Raw genomic sequence first — 23,669 nt, forward strand, 5'->3', positions numbered from 1 at the left:
ACGGGGGCCTCTGCCACCTCTGGGGCGGCGTCTTCCTGAATCCCCCCCCCTGCCTCTAGAGGGGGGATCACCCGGTGGAGTCGAGAAGAACTTTTGGGATTTTCTGAACCACATTTTCCCTCCTCTCTGGGCCTTGGGGTAAGGTCTAGAGGGAGCGGAAAAACAGGCCCCAACGGCAGTCAAGATCTTGCCCTCCTGCTCGCACCGAGTAAGTGTGTCCTTCACCTTGGGTCCAAAGAGAGAGGACCCATCAAAAGGGGCGTTGGCGAAGGAAGACTCAAAGGCCTCCGCAAGTGGACACAAGTGTAATCAGGCTTGTCTCCTAAGAGCCACTCCTGTGCCCGCTGTTCTACTCACCCCTTCGGCTGCATAGGAAATGAGCCTCATGGACGAGTTGACTATAGAAGATAGGGTAGCCATCTGGGCACCTACGGTTTGGGCTAACACCTCAGGAAGATTACCCGCAAGAGACTCTCCCAACTCCTTTAGGAGGTCCCTTTGAAGCCTAGTAAAATGACATAGATAGTTCAGCGACCGCAGGGTAAAGGTCGCTGAAGAAAGGGTACGCTTCCCGTACCTATCCATGCTCCTAGAGTCCTTATTAGGAGGATGAATAGACGTTGAAGCCTCTGCCACATCCTGCTGAGTGACAGATGCCACCACCATCGCATCAACTGCAACACCCTTAGTAAGGAATTCCTTCTGTGGAGGAGCTGAAAGGAACTTATTGGGTCTGGCAGGGACCGGTTCCACTGAATCAGGATGCTCCCACACCCTTCGAGAAATTAAATCTAACAACTCGTCGAAGGGTGGAGACACCCAGGAGGAGGAGGGCTGGGCCCCGAAGGCCTTGAGGAAGACTGACTCCTCAGCAGTAGGGGCTTTGGATTGCCAATCGCCTCTCTGTCTCAAGATCTCAAGGATATCCGAGAAGGAGACGTCATCCGAGGACGATTTTGGGGACCCCTCCGCATCATCGAGGTCAGTATCTGAAGTGACGGACTCATCTTGGGAATCAACGTGCTTCCTCTTGCACAGTTTCTTCCTTGGGGGTTCATCCGAAGCAGATTCAAAAGGACCCCCCGGAAAAAGGGAACCCTCCAAGGGGGTATCCTCAGGCCCTGGGGCCCCACTGTCGTGGGAAAGAATGTCACCAGAGGTACCAGTACCCAGATCTAGGGACGGTGAGGTAGAAACCTGCTGACTGGCAAGGTCATGGCCAGCGCACTCCTCATGGCCTCAAAAGCAGGCCCTCCAGACTCTGCAGAGGGCACTTGCTGAGAGACCATGACAGTACCAGGAATACCTGCGGCAGATGCTCCGAGGGGAAGACTGGGCATCGAAGAGGCCATCTCCACAGTGTTGCCCTCGGCCCCCACCGAGGAAGACCCGGTACCAAACCCTGACGCAGAGAACAAGGTAGGCATGAAGGTTGGAGCAGAGAAACTCCGAGGGGGTCTCTGCTCCGACTGGACGATTCCGCTGCGTTCTACCAACACCAGCTCCAACGGCTCCAAGGGGGTCGGAGGAGGAATCAAATGCACGGAATGGGGAATCGGCTCTGAAGCCGAGTGGGCTGGAGCCGAGATCATTTTAGCAAAAACTGGGGACTGGAACAGCCTCTGGATAACCCTATTCAAATCCGAATCAGACAACCTAGAGGATTTGGAGGAAATAGACTGGGGCCGAGAAGACTTCTGCCTCGGCTCCGATAAAGCAGGGGACCGACTCCTAAAAGGTTCCAACACTATCGGATCCGAGCTCAGAACCGTTTGTAAAAGTGTTGGCGCCGAGAGAGGCTCCAGGGCCGAGGGGGAAGAGTCTGAGCTGCACACCTCCAAAGGAGCCGAAGTAGGTGATTGGCCTCTCTGTGCACTAACCTGCGGCTCCGACACCAATGGAGCTGAGGAAAGAGGCACCGAGGCAGACCCTTCAGCCATTGGCTCCGAAGCCATTGGAGCCGAGGGAGAAGAGGTCGATCCATGTTTCTTGACTGTCGGGTCCGACGGACTGGTCGGAGCCGACTATCTATGCTTCTTGGGTGTCGGGCCCGATGGACTGGTTGGAGCCGACGACCTTTTCTTTTTAGAAGCTGGAGAAGAAGCCAACGCTTCCTCAAAAGAAAGCTTAATAAGACCTCTAAGAATTAGCTTGCTTTTTCTTTCCTGAAGGACCCTGGAAGAAAAAGCATGGCAAACACTGCATGTATCTTGTAGATGTTTAGGCCCTAAACAGTACACGCAGACAGCATGGCTGTCTGTAATAGACATTTTATAATTATATTTAGCACATTTTTTAAATGCTGATTTCTGCTCCTTCGACATCTTATACAAGATTGTAAACAAATAACAAGAGGAAAAAACTAAATACAGTATACCGAGGTAAAGTAATATACGGGCTAAAGCCCTCTAACTTAAACGGGCTTAGCTCGATACAACAGAAAACAGAGAAACAACAATTTCAGTCACACACAACCAAGTAAAACACACAGCAAAGGCCCTCTAACTTAAACGGGCCTTGCCCAGTATACTGTAAGCGCGAAAAAAATAAAATTTTCTAAAATTCACACAAACTGAAAACAAACGCTCACAAAGCTGTTAAAACAGCTGTTTGTTGAAAAACTGACAGAAACCCTAGTCAAAAATGACCAAAAGGTCAACAAAATACACTTAGCTCCAGCCAAGTCGAGACCACGTCCAGCTTGAAAAGCGGCAAACGAGATCTGGGGAAGCAGGTGTGGTGCATTATGGGATAAGGGGTAGCCCAGCCAATAAGAGACTTCGTTCTAGTATATAGTGGCAGAGTCTGAGCCGATGGATCGGCTCCGAACCCATCTGTTATGAATGTAGGCGAGATAGGATCCCATTACATCACAAAGTTATTAAAAAGCAGAATAAAATACAACTTTTTTATTGCAACTTAGAAAAGAAAGATGGCGCCAAGGCACCAAAATTTATGAGGGGGATAGAGAAATCTTTATAAACACCTATATAATGTAACTATGACAGGGAGGTAGGATACGTTAATAGAAAGAAAGAAATAACCAAAGGATGTGGTATAGAAGAAAAAGGAAACGATGAAAAAAAATCTCTTAAATCCATGACTAAGCAAGAAAATCTGCATCAGTCTGAAATGAGAAATAAATGAGAGCCGAGGTAATTTTTCACTTTGCAGGAGTTTACAGATAAGGGTAGAAGCCTGAGCTTGAGATCCAAAGTCTTGAGTGACCAAAGACGGATCCAAGGTCAGATCCAGATACCGATCTGTTGAGGAACGGATGGAAGAGAGAACATCATATCGCATAATCAGAGCTCAGCAATTCAAATGTGCATTTACTGCATAAATCTTGAAGTTGGCTGGGCAGTACCAATAAAACACATGACTGTGTAGCTTTAGGGAAGACAAGCAAACTAAGAAAGGGTGTGGGCTGGTTTGCCTTTTGTAGTCAGCTTCAGATAGTGCTTCTTAAGATAGTAGACCAGCTCTGTCCTGAAATTGAGGCAAGAAATTTGGACACGAGACGGAGGCAAATTCCACGTGTAATAAATTATAATCCAGAAATGATCATTATGGTGAACATCTGCACATGTTATGTAATATTACAAGCTAAGACATACAAGCAAGCGTGAGCTCTCACACACACACACACACACACACACACACACACACACACACACACACACACACACACACATACATTTTTTTTCAAATTGCAGGTCCTTTCAGTAAAAACAATATTCTTGGTAGGCAAGAAGAAAAGTCAGTCACCCTTACCTGTTTCAGAGCCCCTCTGTATTTCAAGATTTCCAGTTCTTGGCCTATACTTTCAATCTCATCAAGGCTGCTGTTGATCCACTTCCGGATATGAAGAAGGTAAAATTCCCGAACCACCTCATCATCAGCTTGGCCACTCTCAACAGCAACTTTAAGTGATGCCAACTTAGTTTCAGTCTCTTTTTTCTGGTTGTACCTGTTAGACAAAATACAGCCTATGAAATAATTTAAGAAAGCAGTACACTACAAGGCTAAAGGCTTCAGATAACTAAACTAAGAAATTATGAAATTCATTAAAGAATTCCTAACAGGCTGCAGGAAACATTTTACAAGCTTCCATGAACTGCTACAAAAGAGATCTTTCACAGAAAAACAACTTAATTTTTAAGCAAATGTTAATTACATTAAAGGGCAAAAAAGTGTCAATTTTCAAATTTTTTTTTAACAATGTATTTACCAGTAGCTGTCACACTTCTGAACTCTTCACACAATTGCTACCCATCACCACTAGCTATAGTTCGACTCTGATGCTTCCAAAACGATCAGCCAAGAAGGGGACAAGATCAGACTGCCTTTTTAAACCTTATATACTGGTTGAACACTGACTGGGACTCCCATCCAAGGTCCCCGATAACTGTCAAGTTCTTCATAGAAAGTAAAATATCTGTGGGAATCCCAATGTGACGCCCGTGCACTGGCCCAGTAATCAAGGAGCCTCAGTCCCCACCACTAGAACAAGCAAGGGGCATGTATATTGTGAAGGATAACAAGTGTACACACACAGTAAAGTACAATTTCCCTTAAGAGCACAGAGGGGTCACAGTCAGTCTGGGACTGGTTTCTCCCTTTCTGTCCAGATCCCCAATAAAACTCCCCACAGGCATAGCTATAGAGTACAGATCTCAGCCTAGTGGTCAAGCTAAAACCTCCAGCACCCTTTTGGCAGTGGTGGGAAATCCACATCAAATATTGTTAGATAGTGGTGAGTTAGCCCCATCATATACCAACTGGCTTGTAGTGGTGTGGATAGTGAATTCTTGTAGCTTGTGTACAGTGATCACTGAAAGTGTTTTTGAACTCTAAATCAGCCACGCAGTGAATATTCAGAGTCCAGAGTTCAGATCACAACTGTTTTATTTATTTTGTTAGCTTAGTCAAGAAGAGCAGGCAAGCATGTCAGCAGAGTATGGCAGGCTGACAAGGAGCCAGTTGGCCGAGATGTGCCAGGCTAAGGGACTGGTGCATGGAAACCTGACTAAGGCAGACATGATTGCAGCTTTGGTCACAGCTGCATAAAAAAACAGCAATCGGGATGACTATCAGACTGGTCGTGGAGATGTACAACACTCAGAGAATGGACAGCTCAACCTGTCTGCCGAGGACTTAAAAATCCATTTGGAGCTAGAGACTTGAGTTGGAGGCCAGTTGTTTGGAAATGAAAGCTGTGGAGAAGGACAGGCAGAGGCAGCAGGAAAAGGAGATGCAGACTCTTTGCCAGGTAATGGGGAAGGGAGTAACCGGATCCCAGAAGCACAAAAGGTCAGTAAATTTCTTCCACAGTTTACAGAATGGGATAAGTTTGATAGTTTCATTCATATGTTTGAGAGGTTATGTAAACAGTATGATGTTGACCAAAGACTCTGGGTACGGTTCCTGGGGTAAGCACCTTAATCTTTAAGCCCACCTTAGCCATTAAGACATTCTCCAACATAAAACACTGGTCTGGAATTTGAACCATGGACCTCTCACACCCAAAAAGAGAATCATTAAATGCCCCAGATTTTAACTGAGAATTTTGATTGGTTTACTCTTTCATCACAAAAGTAGTGAATTTCAGTCAAGAAATAGCGGTAGGCATTAAACTTACAGATGATGCATGTTAATTAATTTTATTTTATTCTGGGCCTTTTTGTTGCAAAATTTGATTTTTTCTGGCATATCACAGAGTACTGAAGTCACTAAATTCTGACATACATTTGAGTTTCAGACTTCCTATCCTTCACAAAATGCATGTTAATGCAAAGCTTGTTATTCTAATGACTTGTGTTTACAACAGTAACATTTAAAGTCTGTCCCTGATTTTGGGCCATTGTTCCACATATGTTGCTTTGTCCAAATTTCTTGGTCTTTTAGAGGTTGAGAGGTGTGCTTTTAATATAGCCAGTGCTTCCACTGACAGACAAGCTAATACTCCTGGGAAATGAGATAAAACTGTATAAAGTTCCTCAGTCTCGGAGGCGACTCTTCTACACCTCCAGAGTCGATCCTTCAGTAAATTTCTTTATGTAAAACCACTAGCTCCAAACACTTGGCTGCTTCCAATCCATTTCCCTCTGACAGGGATGGTAGAACATTTGACAGACTCAGAAAATAGGTTTATAGCTCTTCAACCTAAGCATTCAGAACTAAAAAATTGTCAGGCTCATCTGTCCAAGTTCCTTTTGGCATCTTTTGGTGACATAAAAAAAGGCTATTGCTGATGTACAAGTGTCTTATTGAATTTTACAGATGTTCTACCATTCTCCATGGTAATGGCATGTTTCGCACAGTGCAAAAATAGGGTGTTCCACATTTTGACCATTTGTCACACATTGTTAGGGTTCGTGTTCCACACTGGCCTCTTAAGAGGTTGAGACCTATGTGGACCCCTGAGGGAGGGCTAGAAGGTGAGAGGATACAGTAGTTGGTAGTGTCTACAACCTACCGTCTTGGCACTTCTAGCCATAGCCCATGATATTCCCTTTGCAGGCCATATGGGCATAAAATGTACAAAGCGACATATTAAGCAGAACTTGTATTGGCCTGGGATTTCCAGAGATATAACAGGGTACTGCAGGACCTGTGAGCAGAGCCAAAAGGTAGACAAAGCAGAAGATGAGGTTAGAGCTCCTTTGATGCTTTTGCCTGTGATTCAAGAGCCATTTCAGAGGGTAGCTATGGATATTGTGGGGCCTCCGAGTACCCAAAGTTCCACAGGGAAAAAGTATATCCTAGTAGTAGTAGATTATGATACAAGATACCCTGAAGGCAGTGGCTTTGTCCTCCATTGGAGGCAGAAAAGAAGGCAAATGCTTTGTTAGAGGTTTTCAGCAGGGTAGGTTTCCCAAAAGAAATACTGACTGAGAGGTGCCAATTTCATGTCAGACCTGCTGGCTTGTCTGTGGAAGTACTGTGGGGTGAAGCACCTGAAGACTGCCCCCTACCATCCCCAGACTACTGGTCTTGTTGAAAGGTTAAACTCTACAATAAAGTCCATGCTACGGGCACATTTGCAGACCAGTTTAAAAGGGAGTGGGACAAATATTTGCCCCACCTGTTTGCTTACAGAGAGGTTCCCCAGGAACCCACGGGTTTTTCACCCTTTTAGTTGCTGTATGGGCACAGGGTGAGAGGACCTCTAGATTTAATTTGAGATGAGTGGCAAGGTGAGTGTGAATCTCACAAGGACCACAGGACAAGGCTCTGGGAACTCATGGGCTTAGCCCAGAAGAACATGGCAGAAGCCCAACAGCAGAAAAAAGGTAGAGTATGCTGCAGGGCGGCAGACAATGGTTCTCATTCATGTCAGACAAAAAGCTGCAAGCAGCTTGGGAGGGACCCTACAAGTTGGTAAGAAAGGTAAGTGATGTTAACTACATGGCAGAAAGTACAGTTTTGTACCTACCATAAATGTAGATGTCCGATAGGTATGTATCTGCAGTCATCACATATGGGTTGTCCTGCCTCGGGCAGCCCTTCGGTCGGCCGGATTCCAAAGTCTGGGTCTGGCGTCGGCTGATGTCGCATTTTCCCTGACGTCAGAGCGCCTGGGGTATAAAAGCATCCGCCGACGCCATCTTCCTCAGTTTCTTGCCCCAGATGCCAGGTGCCCTCTAAAGAAGGCTAAATTTGGAGAAATGCAGTAAAAAATCCAAACATGCACAATAATATAAAAAACAAATACACCATAATAGATCCCCCCAGCTAGCTATTAGAGGGGTAAGTACCCAAATAATACCACAGAGGGGAAGGAGGGAGGGAAAACCTGACTGCAGATGCATACCTATCGGACATCTACATTTATGGTAGGTACAAAACTGTACTATGTCCTTCAAGGATGCATCTGCAGTCATCACATATGGGTAGAATACCATAGCCAATCTGGGGGTGGAGGAACTATGAAAAGGATGGTGTAGCTAAAATGCCCTGCAGGACTGCCGTAGCAAAGCCTGCTCTGGATCTGGAATATAAAGGTAAATTGTAATGCCTGGCAAATGTATGCACGGAGCTCCATGTAGCAGCTTCTACAATGTCCTTGGTAGCCACCCCTCTTAAGAAGGCTGTGGAGGTGGCTGTGGCTCTCGTGGAATGAGGTGTAATTGTTAGTTGGCACAGTTTTTCCATGAAAGGAGTAACAGAAACGAATGCAATTCCCTATCCATTTTGAAATTGTCTGTTTGGAAATTGCTTTTCCTTGTGTACCAGCAGCATAAGCTACCAACAGCTGGTCAGTTTTTCTATAACCTTTAGTTCTGTCCAAGTAGTAGCGCAACTGTCTGTGTATGTCCAGAGTGTGCAGAAGTTTCTCCCCTTTGTTTTGTGGATTTGGGAAGAAGGTAGGTAAATGAATAGCTTGATTTAATGAAACCCTGGATACCACCTTTGGCATAAATGTAGGATTGGTTCTTAGTGAAACCTCTGTCCTGATGAAAAATAAGAAAAGGCTGTACTGCCATAAGGGCCTGTAACTCAGATACTCTTCTTGCTGAGGTTATGGCCAGGAGGAAAGCAGTCTTCCAAGAGAGGAACTGCAGTTCTGCAAATGCTGCTGGTTCAAATGGAGGCAGTGTTAGCTTTTCCAACACGAAATTAAGGTCCCAAGCAGGTAGAGGTGGTTTCCTTGGAGGATTGATGTTTTTGATTCCTCTTAGAAACTGCCTTAGTAGAGGATGAGAGAAGACAGGCGGATCTGTATTGTACTCTGCTGAAATTGCTGAAGCATGTATTTTAATGGAAGAGTAAGACAGACCACTGTGGAACATTTCTGCCAAGTATTCCAGGATATGTGCCATGCTCATCACCGTCGCATTTAGGCCCTTCGTGGTGTTCCAAATGTGAAATCTTTTCCATTTTGCTGAATATGCCTTTCTTGTGGAAGGCCGGCGAGCTTCCATAATAATATATTTCACTCTCTGGGATAGCTTGTCCTGACTAGGAGTCAAGGTATTTTCCAGGCTGTTAGTTGCAAGGTTTTCAGGTTGGGATGCAGAGTCTTGTAATTGTGTTGGGACAGTAACAGTGGCCATAGAGGAAGAGGCCATGGTTTCATACGTGACATGCTCTTTAATAATGGCTACCAGTGCTGTCTTGGCCAGTCCGGAGCTATCAGAATCACCTTTGGCTGCTCTGTCCTGATCTTTAATAAAACCTTGGTCATTAATGGGACAGGTGGAAATGCATACACTGTTAGAGTTCTCCAGCTGAAAGAAAGGGCGTCCACTTTCCATGCTTGTGGGTGGTTGTCCTTGAGCAGAATTTCTTCAGTTGATGATTGTAGGGGGAGGCAAAAAGATCTAAGTCCGGTCTCCCCCATGATTGTGTTATCTGTAAGATGATGTCTGGGTGCAGCATCCATTCGTGTGCATCCATTATGTTTCTGCTTAAGCTGTCCGCCAGTATATTGTCTTTTCCTGGCACAAACTGGGATTGTAGCTGTATATTGAGTTTCAGGGAAAGTTCCCATAGATTCATTGCCAGCCTGCAAAGAGGATAGGAATGGGTGCCTCCTTGCTTGTTTATGTACCACATAACCGTGGTGTTGTCTGTCCTTATTAACAGGTGGCCATGATGCAGAAAGGGTTTGAAGGCTTCGACTGCATGTATCACTGCCAGCATTTCCTTTTGGCTTATGTGCATGAGTAGCTCTTTTTGTGTTCATCGACCTTGAATGCATCTTCCCTCCATGTGCGCTCCCCATCCGTGGTCTGAAGCGTCTGTTGTAATGGTTTGGCTGGCTATTGGTTTGCTGAAAGGCAGGCCTCTGGTTTGACTGGCTTGCTTGAGCCCACCACAGAAATTCCTTTTGAAGGCATGGAATGAGTGGTATCAAAGTTTCCAGGCTGTGACTGTGCTGAGTCCATAGACTCCTTAGGTACCATTGTAGTTTCCTCATATGTAGTCTTGCTTGCAGAATCAGAAGTATGCAAGAAGCCATGTAACCCAGGGCTTGCAGGATTTTCCTTGCAGTCAGCTGGGTTTGTCTTGTCAGATTTTTGAAGTAATCTGGTAGTTGACTTTGTTTTTCTTCTGTAAGGAAGGCCATTTGGGTGGTTGTATCTAGATCTGCACCCAGAAAGGTTATTCTTTGGGATGGAACAAGTCTTGATTTGTGAAAGTTGATTGTGTATCCCAAGGCCTGAAGTAGGTGAATGGCATAATTCAAGTGTTTTACCAAAGTTTGTTTGCTGTCCGCTTGTATTAGGCAGTCGTCCAGATATGGGTATATTTGCATCCCCTTGAAGTCTGCAGTGTGCAATTACTGATGCCAGGCATTTCGTGAATACTCTGGGCACAGTAGATAAGCCAAAGGGCAATGCTGAGAATTGATAATGCTCTGACCCTGCAAGAAATCTGAGGTGTCTTCTGCAACTTTGTCTGATAGGGACATGCAGGTATGCCTCCTTGAGGTCTAGAGTTACCAGCCAAGACCCCTTGCCCAGCATGGGAAGGAGCTGCTGTAGAGTCAGCATTTTGAACTTTGGTACAATGAGATAAGTGTTCAGTGCGGACAAGTCGAGAATAGGCCTCCATTGTTTTTCTTTTCTTGGACCAAGGAATAGTCTGGAATAAAATCCTTGGCCTTGTTCTGAGAGAGGAACTTTTTCTATAGCTTTCATTTGCATTAAGCTGGAAATTTGTTTCAAAGCCTCTGCCCTTTGATTCTGTGGCAGGTCTGGCATGCCCTTTCTTTTTGGTAATGTGTGGAAATGAAACCTGTATCCTTTGTCTATTATTTGTAGTGTCCACTTGTCCCTTGTAATACTGCGCCAATTTTCTGTAAATAAAGAAAGCTTTCCGCCCAAGGGTGCTTCCAATTGTGCCCTGGTTGGCGGTGTCAAAGTAAAGTCATTGAGCCTGTCCTTGTGCAGCAGTTGAAGGTCCTGCATTACACCTCTCTGGTTGGGAGGTTGCCATTGACGTCCTCTGTAGGAGCCTCTAGCTTGCCCTCTACCTCTGGCACGCCTGTTCTTGCCTCTCTGAAATCCCTCTGTGTCTGGAAAGGACCAATTCTTGGAAGGCCAATTCCTGCTGAATCTAGGCGGTTGTACTTGGAGAAAATCTCTGACTGTTTGTACTGATTTTGCTTTTTCTTCAAATTTCTTTAGGACCTCCTGAGCCGTGGAACCAAATAACTTTTGCTTTTCAAGTGGTGCATCCAGCAGCTTTGCTTTAACATGGTCTGGCAGAAATTGTTCCTTCAGCCAAGCATGCCTACGCATGACTGCACCAGTCATAGCTGACCTACATGAAGCTTCCAATGCATCATAACCACATTGCAAGAAATGGTTGCTAACCTGCTGAGAGTTATGTACCAGATCCTGAAGTGACTTGTGGTCTAGGGGGTCAGATGAAGACAACTTTTTATGCAATTCATCTAACAAATACTCTTGGTACTGTATCATATGAAATTGACAGTTTAATGCCCTCATAGAAAGAGTAGCAGAACTATACACTTTTTTGCCCCATCTCTCTAAAGCTCTGGACTCCCTTTCAGAGGGGAGAGGATTTTTAGCAGTGGCAGCTGCAACCCCTTTTGGGCCCTGGGAAATAGTTTCTGGATCTGCAGAGTGGGCCTTGTAGAGGTAAAGATGAGAGTCCGGGACCCTGTAGTACCTATCGGGTTTGGCAGGAGCCGGAGGAATAGAATCAGGGGTTGTGCTAGAGTCAGAATAGACATCACCAATGACATTCAAAACAGGAGGAATAGCTAAAGGCCTATGCTGAGGTAAATGTAAAAAGGTCCTTAATCTTTTCCTGGAATCAGAGAATTCCTGGCCCTGCCATTGGAAATGCTCTCTCATGGTGTGCAGTGTCTCCCCAAAAGAAAACTCTTCAGGAGGGGAGGCCGAGGGAATGGATTCCTCTGCATCAGAATCCTCGTAGGCCGAATAAGCCTCCTCCTGGTGGTCCGAGAGAGTAGAGCCATCAGAGGCCTCATCTGAGGAGTGTGGATCAGAGGCGTCAACCCTGGGCCTTTTGTCTGGAGGAGGTTGAGAGCCCCTGTCCGGATGAGGTTGAGAGCCCCTAATTAAGGAGATAAGATCCTCTGCTAAGCTTAGAATTTGTGATCCAGCAGAGGGTCCTGGAGGGATAACCTTGGGAGGCAAAGCTTTTGAAAGTTTAGCAGCTTTAGCCCTGGAGAAAGCCTTAATGGACATGGATGCAGGAGGCCTGGCTGCACCACGTGCTGGTGTAGATTTGTCTAAGGGAATGGTGTCGGAAGGTTCCAGGACACCAGTTTCTGTAGGTAATTCAATAGCCAACTCGACCGGGACCTCCAGGACCGAGGTAGTTGGTTGAGCGGTTTCTGAAATTGGAAGTACCAAGGACTCGGTTTCAGCCGAGACTGAGACACTCGTGGTAGGCCTTGCCGTGGTTTCAGCCGAAACCGCGGTCCGCGTGTCGATCCTTGTCCTTCTGTTTTGTAACTAAATGCGAAGTTGGAGTCTCCGATGGCATCTTATACGAGAAACTAGCCTCAAAGAATTCCTCTGCAAACTCTGCCCGACGTCTAAGAGTGCGTCGGTTGAAGGAAGCACAGGCTGAACAGGCCGAGACGTCGTGGTCTGGGCCTAGGCAGGGGAGGCAGTAAGAGTGGAAATCCTTATGAGGTATTTGTTTCCCACAAGTCAAACAATTAATAACTTTATCTGACATCGGCTGAGGCAAGAAAGAGTCCCCAATGGGGTACTTAGCTTTTTGAAGTCTTCGGTAGCTGAATTACAGGAGCGGGCCGACCGGCACTTGCGAACTGCTTCTGCTTCGGGCACCATGCGGCAAGAAAGACTGAGGAAGATGGCGTCGGCGGATGCTTTTATACCCCAGGCGCTCTGACGTCGGGGAAAATGCGACATCAGCCGACGCCAGACCCAGACTTTGGAATCCGGCCGACCGAAGGGCTGCCCGAGGCAGGACAACCCATATGTGATGACTGCAGATGCATCCTTGAAGGACATCTGCTAGGCAGGAGCACAATTTGTACCATGGTAACATGATGAAATATTACCATGACAGGGAGGCCCTTGTGCTGAGTATTTACAGTGGATTGCAGGAAGAGTCTGAAGGGGGATCTGGTGACTGATCTCCTCAATGAGGCTCGGACCGACACCACAGTGGAAGGAGTAGCAATGTCCCAGAAGCTACCTACTACCCAGGTTCAAGAAATCCAAGCAGTGTTACAGGAGTTTGGGGACATGTTCACTGGGAAACCAGGGTGCAACCACCTGATTCAGCACCAGGTGGATACAGAACCCCAAAGGCCTATTATGCAGGCCCCTTATAGGGTGCCTGAGAGAGTCAAACAGACTCTGAGGGAGGAGATACAGGAAATGTTGGAACTAGGGGTAATTCAGGAGTCCAACAGTCCCTGGGCCTCCACAGTGGTGCTGGTGCCAAAGAAGGATGGCAGTGCCAGGTTCCGTGTGGACTACAGGAAATTAAATACTCGCACAGAGTCAGATGCTTACCCCATGCCTAGGACAGATGAGGCCCTAGAGCAGCTGGGTGGGGCTAAGTATCTTCCCACCATTGATCTTACCAAGGGTTACTGGCAGGTGTCCTTGACTCCCTAGTGCTAGAGAGAGGTCAGCGTTTGTAACTCCTTTTGGCTTGTATGAGTTCACAAGGATGCCCTTTGGGATGAAAAATGCCCCAGCAATTTTCCAGAAGCTGGTAGATCATATCCTAGCAGGAGGAGGAGGGTTTGCCCTTGCTTACCTAGATTACACTGCTATCTACAGCCATGCCTGGCAAGAGCACCTTCAATATGTCAGGGAGGTGCTGAGCAGACTACAGAGGGCAGGGTTGACCAGTAAGCCGAGCAAATGTCAGGTGGGTATGGCAGAGGTCTTCTACCTCGGACATAGAGTGGGGAGTGGTAAGATCAGGCCAGAACCTGCCAAAGTAGAAGCCATTCTGGCATGGCCTGCACCCATTACCAAAATGCAGGTGAGGGCATTCTTAGGGAGAGCAGGGTACTACAGAAAGTTCTTCCCCGGTTATAGTACCATAGCTGCTCCCCTCACAGACCTGACAAGGAAAAACAGGCCATATAAGGTAGTGTGGTCCCCAGCATGTGAGCAGGCATTCCAGAACCTTAAAGAAACTTTGGGAGGATGCTCTGTTAGCCAGTCCAGATTACAGCAAATAATTTGTTTTGTTGTGTAGGTGGATCCTTCGAACCATGGGGTGGAGGCTGTACTTAGCCAGATTTCTTCAGAGGGAGACGAGCACCCAGTGGTTTACTTCAGTCGTAGGCTCCAACCCTATGCTATGCATAAGAATGCTATGCAGACGTAGAAAAGGAATGTCTAGTGATAGTCTGAGCTCTGTAGAATCTTCAGCCTTATCTGTATGGAAGAAGATACATTGTAGCTACAGATCACAATCCCCTAACATGGTTACACCGAGCCAGCCAGCAAAATGCCAAGTTAAGATGAAGCCTAGGGTTATAAGCATATATGTCAGTGCAGCACCATAGTGGGGTTAGCAACGCTAATGCAAATGGGCTCTCAAGACAAGGAACGAGTAAGGTATAATCAGATAAACCTAACCCTCTCTCAAGCAAAGTTTTTCAAGGTCACTTGAAAAACTAGCTTGAGTTCTCTGGGGGAAGATACGTGAAGGCTGCCAGCCTAGCTAGATAAAACTTTGTAGATCATTCTGTGTCATTTGTAAAGATTAATATAGTCTACAGGCTTGGTTTACAACTGTAAAGGGATCTATATGTTATGATTAAACTATACATATTGTACTGAGCTTCAAAAATGTAACAAAAGAGTACTCTGCTGGAAGAAAGCTGATAAGTCAAGTACTGTATGACGGTTTGATCTCAAGCTCGGAGACAGGATGTCTGGGCCAGGAAATTCTTTCTATTGTATTGACTTGAGAGAATTACTAAGCTTTTACATGTATAGTGTGTCTTTTATTGCTGTGGTTTCCTGGCCAGGTGCAGCTTACTAAAAAATGTAAACTTTGAGTTTCTATTAGCCTGGAAATCAGAGAAGTGTCAAGAATGATGTAATGTGAAATGACTCAGGAGTACTGTGTTACCAATTTAAGACTTCCTCAGAGAGAGAATGAAACATTTTGGATTTTGTCTGAACCTGAACACATGAACTCACCAGCACTTGCTTTGGTCTGTATGAAAGCAAAATTGAGAACAGTGATTTCTCTTGGAGACAGATAGAAATAGCCAGATTAGTTTAGCTGTCTTCTATATTTATGTCAGACTATTCCACAGTATTACTTTAAGGCATTTTCTGTGATTTCTGAACTCTAAGGTCATTGCGTTGAAGTAATAAGTACTGTCTTGTGTTTATGATTTATTAAATATTTTTTAAAGCTTTCTACTGTAGCTGTTTTGTGTAGAGATAATTTAACCTCTGGAGTACTTGCATGTATTTGGTGATGTTGTACAAAGCCACTCCAATAGTCTTACTGTCTGTCACACTTACTAATTGGATAATATTGCACAGCCTTTGGTAAGGGCCTTATTAGTAGCTGATAAGTGTAGTTGGTGGCAGTGATTACTAGCTTTTAGCCTGGCAAAAGGGGGCATTGCTGGAGAACCTGTGCCAGCCTACCCCCAGGAGTGTCTGTGCGTCTGTATATAAACCAATTCTCAAAGTGTGTGTGCGTGAGCTACTTGCGCAGGGACATGAAGCACTCGTTGGACACAGAGGGTACTGGAGGTTGTGGCTTGACTACTTGCTGAGATCTGAACCCTATAGCTGTGCCAGTGGGGAGTCTTAATGGGGATCTGGAGAGAAAGGGAGAAACCAGCCCCAGACTGTGATCTCTGTGTGGTCTTAAGGAAAATTGTACTTTACTGTGTGTGTAACTTGTTAGCCTTCCCAATGTGCACGCCCCTTACTGGTGCTAGTGATGAGGAGTGAGGCTCCTTGGTTACTGGGTCAGGGCATGGGCATCACATATTAATTGGTGGCAGTTTAATCATAACATATAGTTAGTTCCCTTTACATTTGTAAACTGAGCCTGTGGATTACATTAATATTTACAAATGACATAGAAGTATCTACAAAATTCTATCTAGCTAGGCTGGCAGCTTTCACAACCCACACAGCACTACCTGGAGGTGACAAAAGTGGGAATAGTTTCCCTAGCAAGATGGAAGGACATGCTATACCACTCAACATATGCTATCCCACACACAATTGTACTACAGACAGAAAGGGTAGGTAGTAAGACTTCATCCGTGCAAGAGTCCAAATTGAAACAGTGCTTTACCCTTTTTTCAAGGGAAAAGGGCATAAATGGATAGCTATACTTACACACTCCAACATTCAACACTGCTATCAAACCACCTGCAAATCCAACTGTGCAGCCAACAGCTCATGTGACTGAACCACAACCACCTACATCCCTTTTATCTGCTCGTAACACACCAAATGTGCTGACTGCAGAAACTACAAATGGTCACCTCTCAAGTAACTGACAATGCACAGCCCCAACAAACATCTTTAGCAAATGGCTACCCCCGAAATATACACAACCTCAACACAATTAAGAAATGGAATAAGTTTCTGCAAGGGACAAGCTCAACATCCCTGAACTTTAATACTAAAAACTCCAAGGTCATGCAAGCTGGATAAGGAAGCCAATATTTGCAGCATGCTGTAACAGCAGCACATCTCCCATAGAAATGTATGAACTTGGAGTTGTAATACTAATTACTGGAGAGTGGGATCCCTTACACAGTGGGATACAAGAAAAACCTGTCCCTTTGCAAACATCAGCATTCAGAAATCTAGTGTCATAGTCTAAATACAAAAATTAACAAATTGATATTTTCAATAATACAGATAAATTACAAAGATGCATTACAAGGCTGTGTGTTCTTGGATACTACTTGAGACCAGCAGAAGGAGGTTCAGTTGGAATACATCAACAAACGTGATTCATGTAGCTATGCGTAAAGTATTAGTAATCCAGTTTTACTGGAAAATGTACATAAAAGGGGGGGGGGGGTAAAGATAGAAGATATGGCTATGGAAAGTTCAAGTTATAATAATTAAGAAGAGACAATTGGGAAGCTACAATAGTGTTAAAAACCTTAAGCTTTACTCCTGTTCCAAATATATAGCAGAAACTTACACTTACTGTGAGGAACTTTTAAATAGCTACCAATTTCTTTCATCTTTTGGTGATTCATACCTTCTGAGTTTACTCCGTTTGACTTGAATTCTCCTGCCTTAATGCCAAGCAATACATAAAAAGTGGGGCTGCCACTACCTCAGAAAACTGTGCTCAAAGCACTATACATAGTCTGCTGAAGAGCAGCAAGGATTTGTATAAGGAAGTGGCAGCCCTTATTGAAAAACAAAATTACAAATTTTAAATAAAAAGACTAAAACAGTAAATTATTAGCCAGGCTGAATGGGATGCACCCTGCATAGCAGTCAGATTTACACATAAATAAAAAAGGCAGACCACTGAAAAACCACCTCTTAAGAAATTCTTACAACAAAGTACCAGGCAAAAGATCAAAAGTGAGAATACTAAAAACATTTTTCATGGAGTGACAGCAGCAAGACTTCCACTACCTCCATGCAAAATGGAAAGTCATCTTCAACTTCAGCCTCCTCTTACACGTGACAGGCCCAGATGTTCAGTTCAGCACACACAGAAATTGGTCTCTGACTCATGATTTAATGGCCTGTAACACTGCAGAAGCAAAACTTCTTTAATGTCAGAATGCAGACATAATACACAATGTTTAATTAAATCAGATGAAGGACGAAGTCAAAGGTCCTGCAAATGTCAACACCACATATTATGCTAAACAAAGTTAGTCAGGGGAGTAGCAGCTCTATCAGGATGAGGTTGACTTATTAAAGTGGATTTCAGAAACACAAGAAAAAATGTACTTCGAAAATGAATTACCAGCCATTCTGCTTAGGAGATGGTGCAACCAGTCTATTCCAAGCAAAAGAAACAAACCAGTATGACCATCTGAAATGCTCTGTCATGTTACCAAAGGCCTGTAAGCTGCCTAACACAGGCTGCAAAATATGCACAAGCCCTTCATACCAAAAATTCCCACAATGTGTACAGCAGAACAGCAACAGAACTTCTGATTTGCAGTCATACGTGAAAGAGCATTAATAATGGCTCAGTGGAGATCTCTCTGCCTCACAGTTCCCATGTCTGGGGATCAACCCTGACCTGTGTTCACTCTGAGTGGAGTTCTGCATGCCCTCCCTGTGTTTACATGCATGGTAGGGCAAGCACTGGGCACTACAGTTTACACCCACCTACCAATGCTTGTTGACAGTCTACAAGAATGTCCACATGCTAGTGTTCATACCTTTGACCCTACGGCCAGGGGTAGTGGCTGAAAGGGAACCATTCACTTCGGTTAGTAAGTGAATTAAATACATAACGGAGTTATTACTTAAAAGGAGTTCTAAGAATCCATCTAAGGCACATAGCCTGTATGAATCTGGGGTTCAGAACCCTCACTGGCCAAAAATTCCAACTAACAACAACCCTGTCCTTCAAGTTAACAGATTAGAAATTGCCAGCCACTTGCACTAACAAGGTTGTGAGACACCTCTTTGCAGGCAGATATCAATGACCTGGAACGGGAGAAAAGAACAAAATTACAAGTAAGAAAAACATGATAAATCAAGAAATGTAGCACTTCACTTTACGTGTTCAATTAAAATAAAAAAGCTAGCACATTAAAGTCATTGAAACAACTTAACAAATGTCACAAATTCTAAAGTTTGTACAAGTTAAACCGTGATCACTAGTGACTGCTTTTTAAAGTGCTCCATCTTCTTTCGGCTTTTCTCAGTTAGGGGTCACCACAGTGGATCACCTGTCCGCTCACGATTGGCAGTGGAGTTTTACAGTGTCGAGTTGCCAGCCCGGCGCCCAACCTTCCACAGAAGGCACACACACACACACACACACACACACACACACACACACACACACACACACACACCTAGGGCCAATTTAGAGTGTCCAATCCACCTGCAGCATGTCTTTGGGATGTGGGAGGAAACCAGAGCACCCGGAGGAAACCCACGCGACCACAGAGAGGACATGCAGACTCCACACAGAAGGCACCCCAGCTGAGGATTGAACCAGAGAACCTCTTGCTGTGAGGCGACAATAATAACCATTGCACCACCGATAACATCTGGAATTTCAGTACAGTATCAGCTATGTACATAATCACTGAAGGTATGATTTGTCCCAGACCACAGATAACACCATGGCTGTTAGTTAAAAGCTTCAAAGAATCTAAACACACTAGCACTACAAAGGAGCAAAATAAATTTAAGATAAAGGAGAATTTTTTTTGGACCTTTCTAATGAAGAGCTGCCCTTTTGAAGCGCTGCTTAAGTATATGTAATGAAAGAAGTAGAAGACACACACAAAGAAATGAGAATGAACCTGTAGGGATATGCCAGACAATGCTGAAAGAAATTAAAACACCTGGCAATTTTAGATGTTGCAGGAGAAATGCCCTTGAAGTTGAACACACCCCCCCCACACACACACACACACTATTTTTTTACTATGATAAGAGAAAATTAGAAGTTATGTACTTACCATAGCTTGGCATCTGTGTTGTCCATTTTCATTCTTCCTCACAAATGAGTCTCGAATCAGACTCTGTCACTTCTGCATGACTTTGGATCTGAATCTCGACCTCCTCCGTCTACCCATAATACCCTATTCCATCCCCAACTCTTCAGATAGAGTTTGCTGCCTCACCCCCTTCTGTGTTAGACAAAAAAACCCAAGGAAAGACAGAGGCTCAAACCACAAAACATGATGGTTTCTGTATCATCCAAAGATCCGTCTAGGAGTGACAGGGCTGGGGGATGGCTGGAAGGGAAGGTGAGGAAGAATGAAAATGGACAACACAGATGCCAAGTTATGTTAAGTACATAACTTCTAAATCTGATGTCCCTTTCATTCTTCCTTGCAAATGGGTCAGAGTCCCCAGCTATGTAGCTCTCGGTAGGCCCTCAAGGAAGGACATAATGGAGCACTGTTAAACCAAAGGAAGCTCTGCTTCTGGAGACTATGTCTACTTTGTAATGTGTAACAAAAGGTACAAGTCTTTGACCAAGTTGTTGCAGAACAGATGTCAATGGAGGTTCTTGAGGAAAAGGCATATGAAGTAGCCACAGATCTAGTGGAATGAGCTCTAGGAGGGTGAGGTAACTCCAAACCTTTTTGAGTATATGTCAATGAAATACAATCAGTGATCCATTTGGCTAGAGTAATTTTGGAAACTGCTTGACCCAAGCGGTTAGAGGAAAAGGACACAAATAGCTGATCAAACTTCCTGTACAGTTTTGTTCTGCAAATATAAAAATGTAATTGTCTGTGAACATCAACCAAGTGCAGCATACATTTGCTTTTATTAGTAAAACTTGCAAAGAAACTGGTAACTGAATGGACTAGTCAATGTTAGTCTCAATAGCCACTTTTGGTAGAAATGAAGGGTTGGTTCAAAGAGACACCCTATCCTTATGGAAAATTATGCAAGGAGGATTGGCAGAGAAGGCCTGGAGTGCAGAAATTCTTTTTGCTGATGTGATGGCTACTACAATTATAGTTTTAAACTTCATATCATATTTGTTTGCTGGTTCAAAGGGATTCTGAGTTAACCCTTTGAAGGACCACCATCAAATCCCAAGAGGGAAACGGATCTTTTATTGGAGATTTAAAGAGGAAGATTCCCACCATGAAAGCTTTAAACAACCTGGAAGATGCCAGAGATGATTCATTTCCCGCATGGAAGTTTGATATAGCTGCCAACTGAAGTCTAACAGTAGAAAAACTAGTGCCTTCCTTAAAAAAAGTAGTGAAATATAGGTGAATAGCTGATGTAGGGGCTGAAAAAGGGTCTATGTTCTGCCTGGAAGTCCAAATAGAAAATCTTTTCCATTTACTTCTGTAAAAGTTCTTGGTGGATGCTTTCCGAGAGGCTAAGATAATGTCATGGACTGGGGAGGAGAGCTTGGACTGTCACACTATCACTGGAAGTGGAGGAAACTACGTGGTCAGTGAGAGGCTGGAGATTGGGAAGTTGAATTCCTGATGGATGAGATATAAGACCCTGAGTGGGTTCCAGTATCACAGAGGATACCTCAAGTGAGACCAGAGGAAGGAGAACCAAACCTGTAGAGGCCAAATGGGGGTAATAAGGAAGATTGAGTTTTTCAACCTCCTTGCTTTCTGTAGGACACACAGGATCAAGGGAAGAGGATAGCAGATGATAAACCGGCCACCTTATTTTCACAACATGCTACTTTTTCTTTTGGTCGCTTTTGAATTTAAAAGAATCGTTGAACCATCCCATTACAAACTGTACACACAATAGTTCCATGGGATCTTGTTCATGTGACAGATGTAGTGTAGGTTATAGAAGAATAAATTTATGTAACACTACAATTAATGGACGTAGATTTTTTTCTCAAGCAAGATTTGTCAATCATGTGGTGTTGGATACATTTTGGGATGTGGATGCAATGAGGTAAAATGGTACATAGGGCAGGGCAGACCAAAAGAAAGGTTAAGGTAAGAATTTTGGAGCACCTGGGAACATAAGAAGGGGTAATACTAACTTTAGTCCAGTGACAGAACATTTCATGAGGGTCCATTTTGGAAACTGATTATTTTTTTAGTGTGTTGGGTCAGCCAACTGTTAATTGTGGTACTGGGACGTCATTTGCCAGTAAATTAAATGAGTTTAAAAATAAAAGTAGTTTCTATTATGGCATTCTGGCTCCCCATGGCTTAAATCAGGAAATACCTTTAACTTTTTTAAAGATGCTAGTGTTTGTAAACGCGTCTGTAAAGTTGTTGCTAATTTTTATGTAAATAGTTTAATAGTTCCTTAGGAAATTTGTATCAAGGGTGATGTATTTGTGGAAAATGAGCACTGGGCACTAAGTGGTGGGATGTATACGTATTTAATGATAAATTGAATAAGTAAATAATGTATTTAAGCTGTTGAAATTTGTATTCGAATATCCCTCGAAGGCGAAAAGCCGAGGTACCAAGATTAAAGCTGTACGGTAATCCATCTTTGTGTTTTGGATTTACTTCAGGAGTACTGACATGGCCTCAGTGAAGGAGTCTCTGAAGCCCTGGCTCTGGGAAACTCCTCTACCTCTGTGGTGATGTCTGTCACTGAAGACTCCTCCTCTGCCTCTAGAGGATGCATCCCTGCACAAGTCCTGGAAAGGTCCCCAGAGATATCTGGGACCACATTTTCTTACCACCTAGATGATTTCTAGAAAAGGTACGTCGAGGGGTAGAAAACTTGACTCCCATGACAGACAGGGTCTTTCCTTCCTGTTCGCTGCGGGTAACAGCATCCTTCACCAATGGCCTGGAACAAGGAGGAACCATCAAAGAGGGTATTAACAAGACTCCTTGAAGGGTTCCGTGAAGTCACAGGATTCATGCCTGCATGAGGCTAATTGCTATGCCTGAACTGGCTGCTCCTGAGGCGCACTCCACTGTATGGGAGATCAGCTTCACCAATGAATTGGCAATGGAAAAGAAAAAAAAAAAGTGTAGCCAGCAGAGGAAAAACCTTCTTGAGATTCTCCACAGACATGGACTCAAGAGTTTGAAAGCTCCTTGATCAAATCCCTCTGTAAATGAGTAGAATGTGCCAAGTAATTTAACAACTGTAGTGCAAATGTGGCTGAGGGGTATACACTCTTTCCAATTCTGTCAATCTCTCTGGACTCCCCATTCAGTGGAAGGACAATGGAGCTTTGCTCTACTAGCTCTTTCTTAGTGGCTGCCTCTACAATTATAGCATAAACTGTGATCCCTTAGCTCTAGTGAGGTCTGTCTGAAGTGGGAAACAAAAACTTATCCTGGCGCTTGGGGATGGGCTTGATACGGTCCGATTCCTCCAAAGCCCAGTGGGAAATCAGGTCAGTAAGTGCATCGGGGAGGGGGGTACCTAAGACATAGATGGGCCAGCCCTGAAAGCCTCCAGGGATACAGATTCCTAAGCAGGAGTTTGGGAAGACCAGCCGCTTTTTTGTTTGAAGACTTCCAGGATGCCCCCAAAGGAGAATGTCAGGTGGCGACTGGGGGGTGGGGGGGATCCTTCTCCCTCATCAATATCGGTGTCCTCTGTGAGAGACTACAAAGGGGAGTCTATGTGCTGCCTCTTGCATGTTCTCTTCAGAGGACCCTCTTCCATGGGGTGCTTGGGAGACATGTCAGAAGACAGAGGGTATCCTTCTGGGGAACACGTGCGGAATCTTCCCTGAGCTGGCTGACCCGGAGGAGCAGAAATGATTGGCTCAGAGCTCGGACCCGATAAGGGCAACAGATAATATAGCAAAGACTAGACAGGAAGGCTCCCTATGCAGAAATAATGCCCTTTCTACAACCTAGAAAGCCGATGGACCCAGGGAAACCTTTCCTCCCTTCCTTGGATCCAAAGCAGCTCAAGAAATGCCGGGACCAATCCCAGATCCGAGCCCTCCACACAGAACTGGATCCAAGCTGTCCAGGTCGAAAGCACCGTGGGAAAGGGAAGGATCCAACAAGGTAGGAGGCAAACCAAACCCCTTGAACCCTGCACCAACCTCTCAGATCGGAGACCCATCCT

The 23,669-nt window shown here is 44.6% G+C and overlaps 1 protein-coding gene across 1 annotated transcript in view; it reads right to left on the reverse strand.

The window, feature by feature from the left end:
* IGBP1 (immunoglobulin binding protein 1) overlaps window positions 1-23,669 on the reverse strand; it is a 337,465-nt gene that overhangs the window by 202,770 nt on the left and 111,026 nt on the right. The window contains exon 3 of the mRNA XM_044057182.1: window positions 3,775-3,970. Coding sequence (XP_043913117.1) covers window positions 3,775-3,970 — 196 coding nt within the window. The remainder of the gene's footprint in view (window positions 1-3,774; window positions 3,971-23,669) is intronic.

This window comes from Protopterus annectens, chromosome 15.part0 (assembly GCF_019279795.1).
Source record: "Protopterus annectens isolate FY-2018-M chromosome 15.part0, PAN1.0, whole genome shotgun sequence".
NCBI classification, from domain to species: Eukaryota; Metazoa; Chordata; order Ceratodontiformes; family Protopteridae; genus Protopterus; species Protopterus annectens.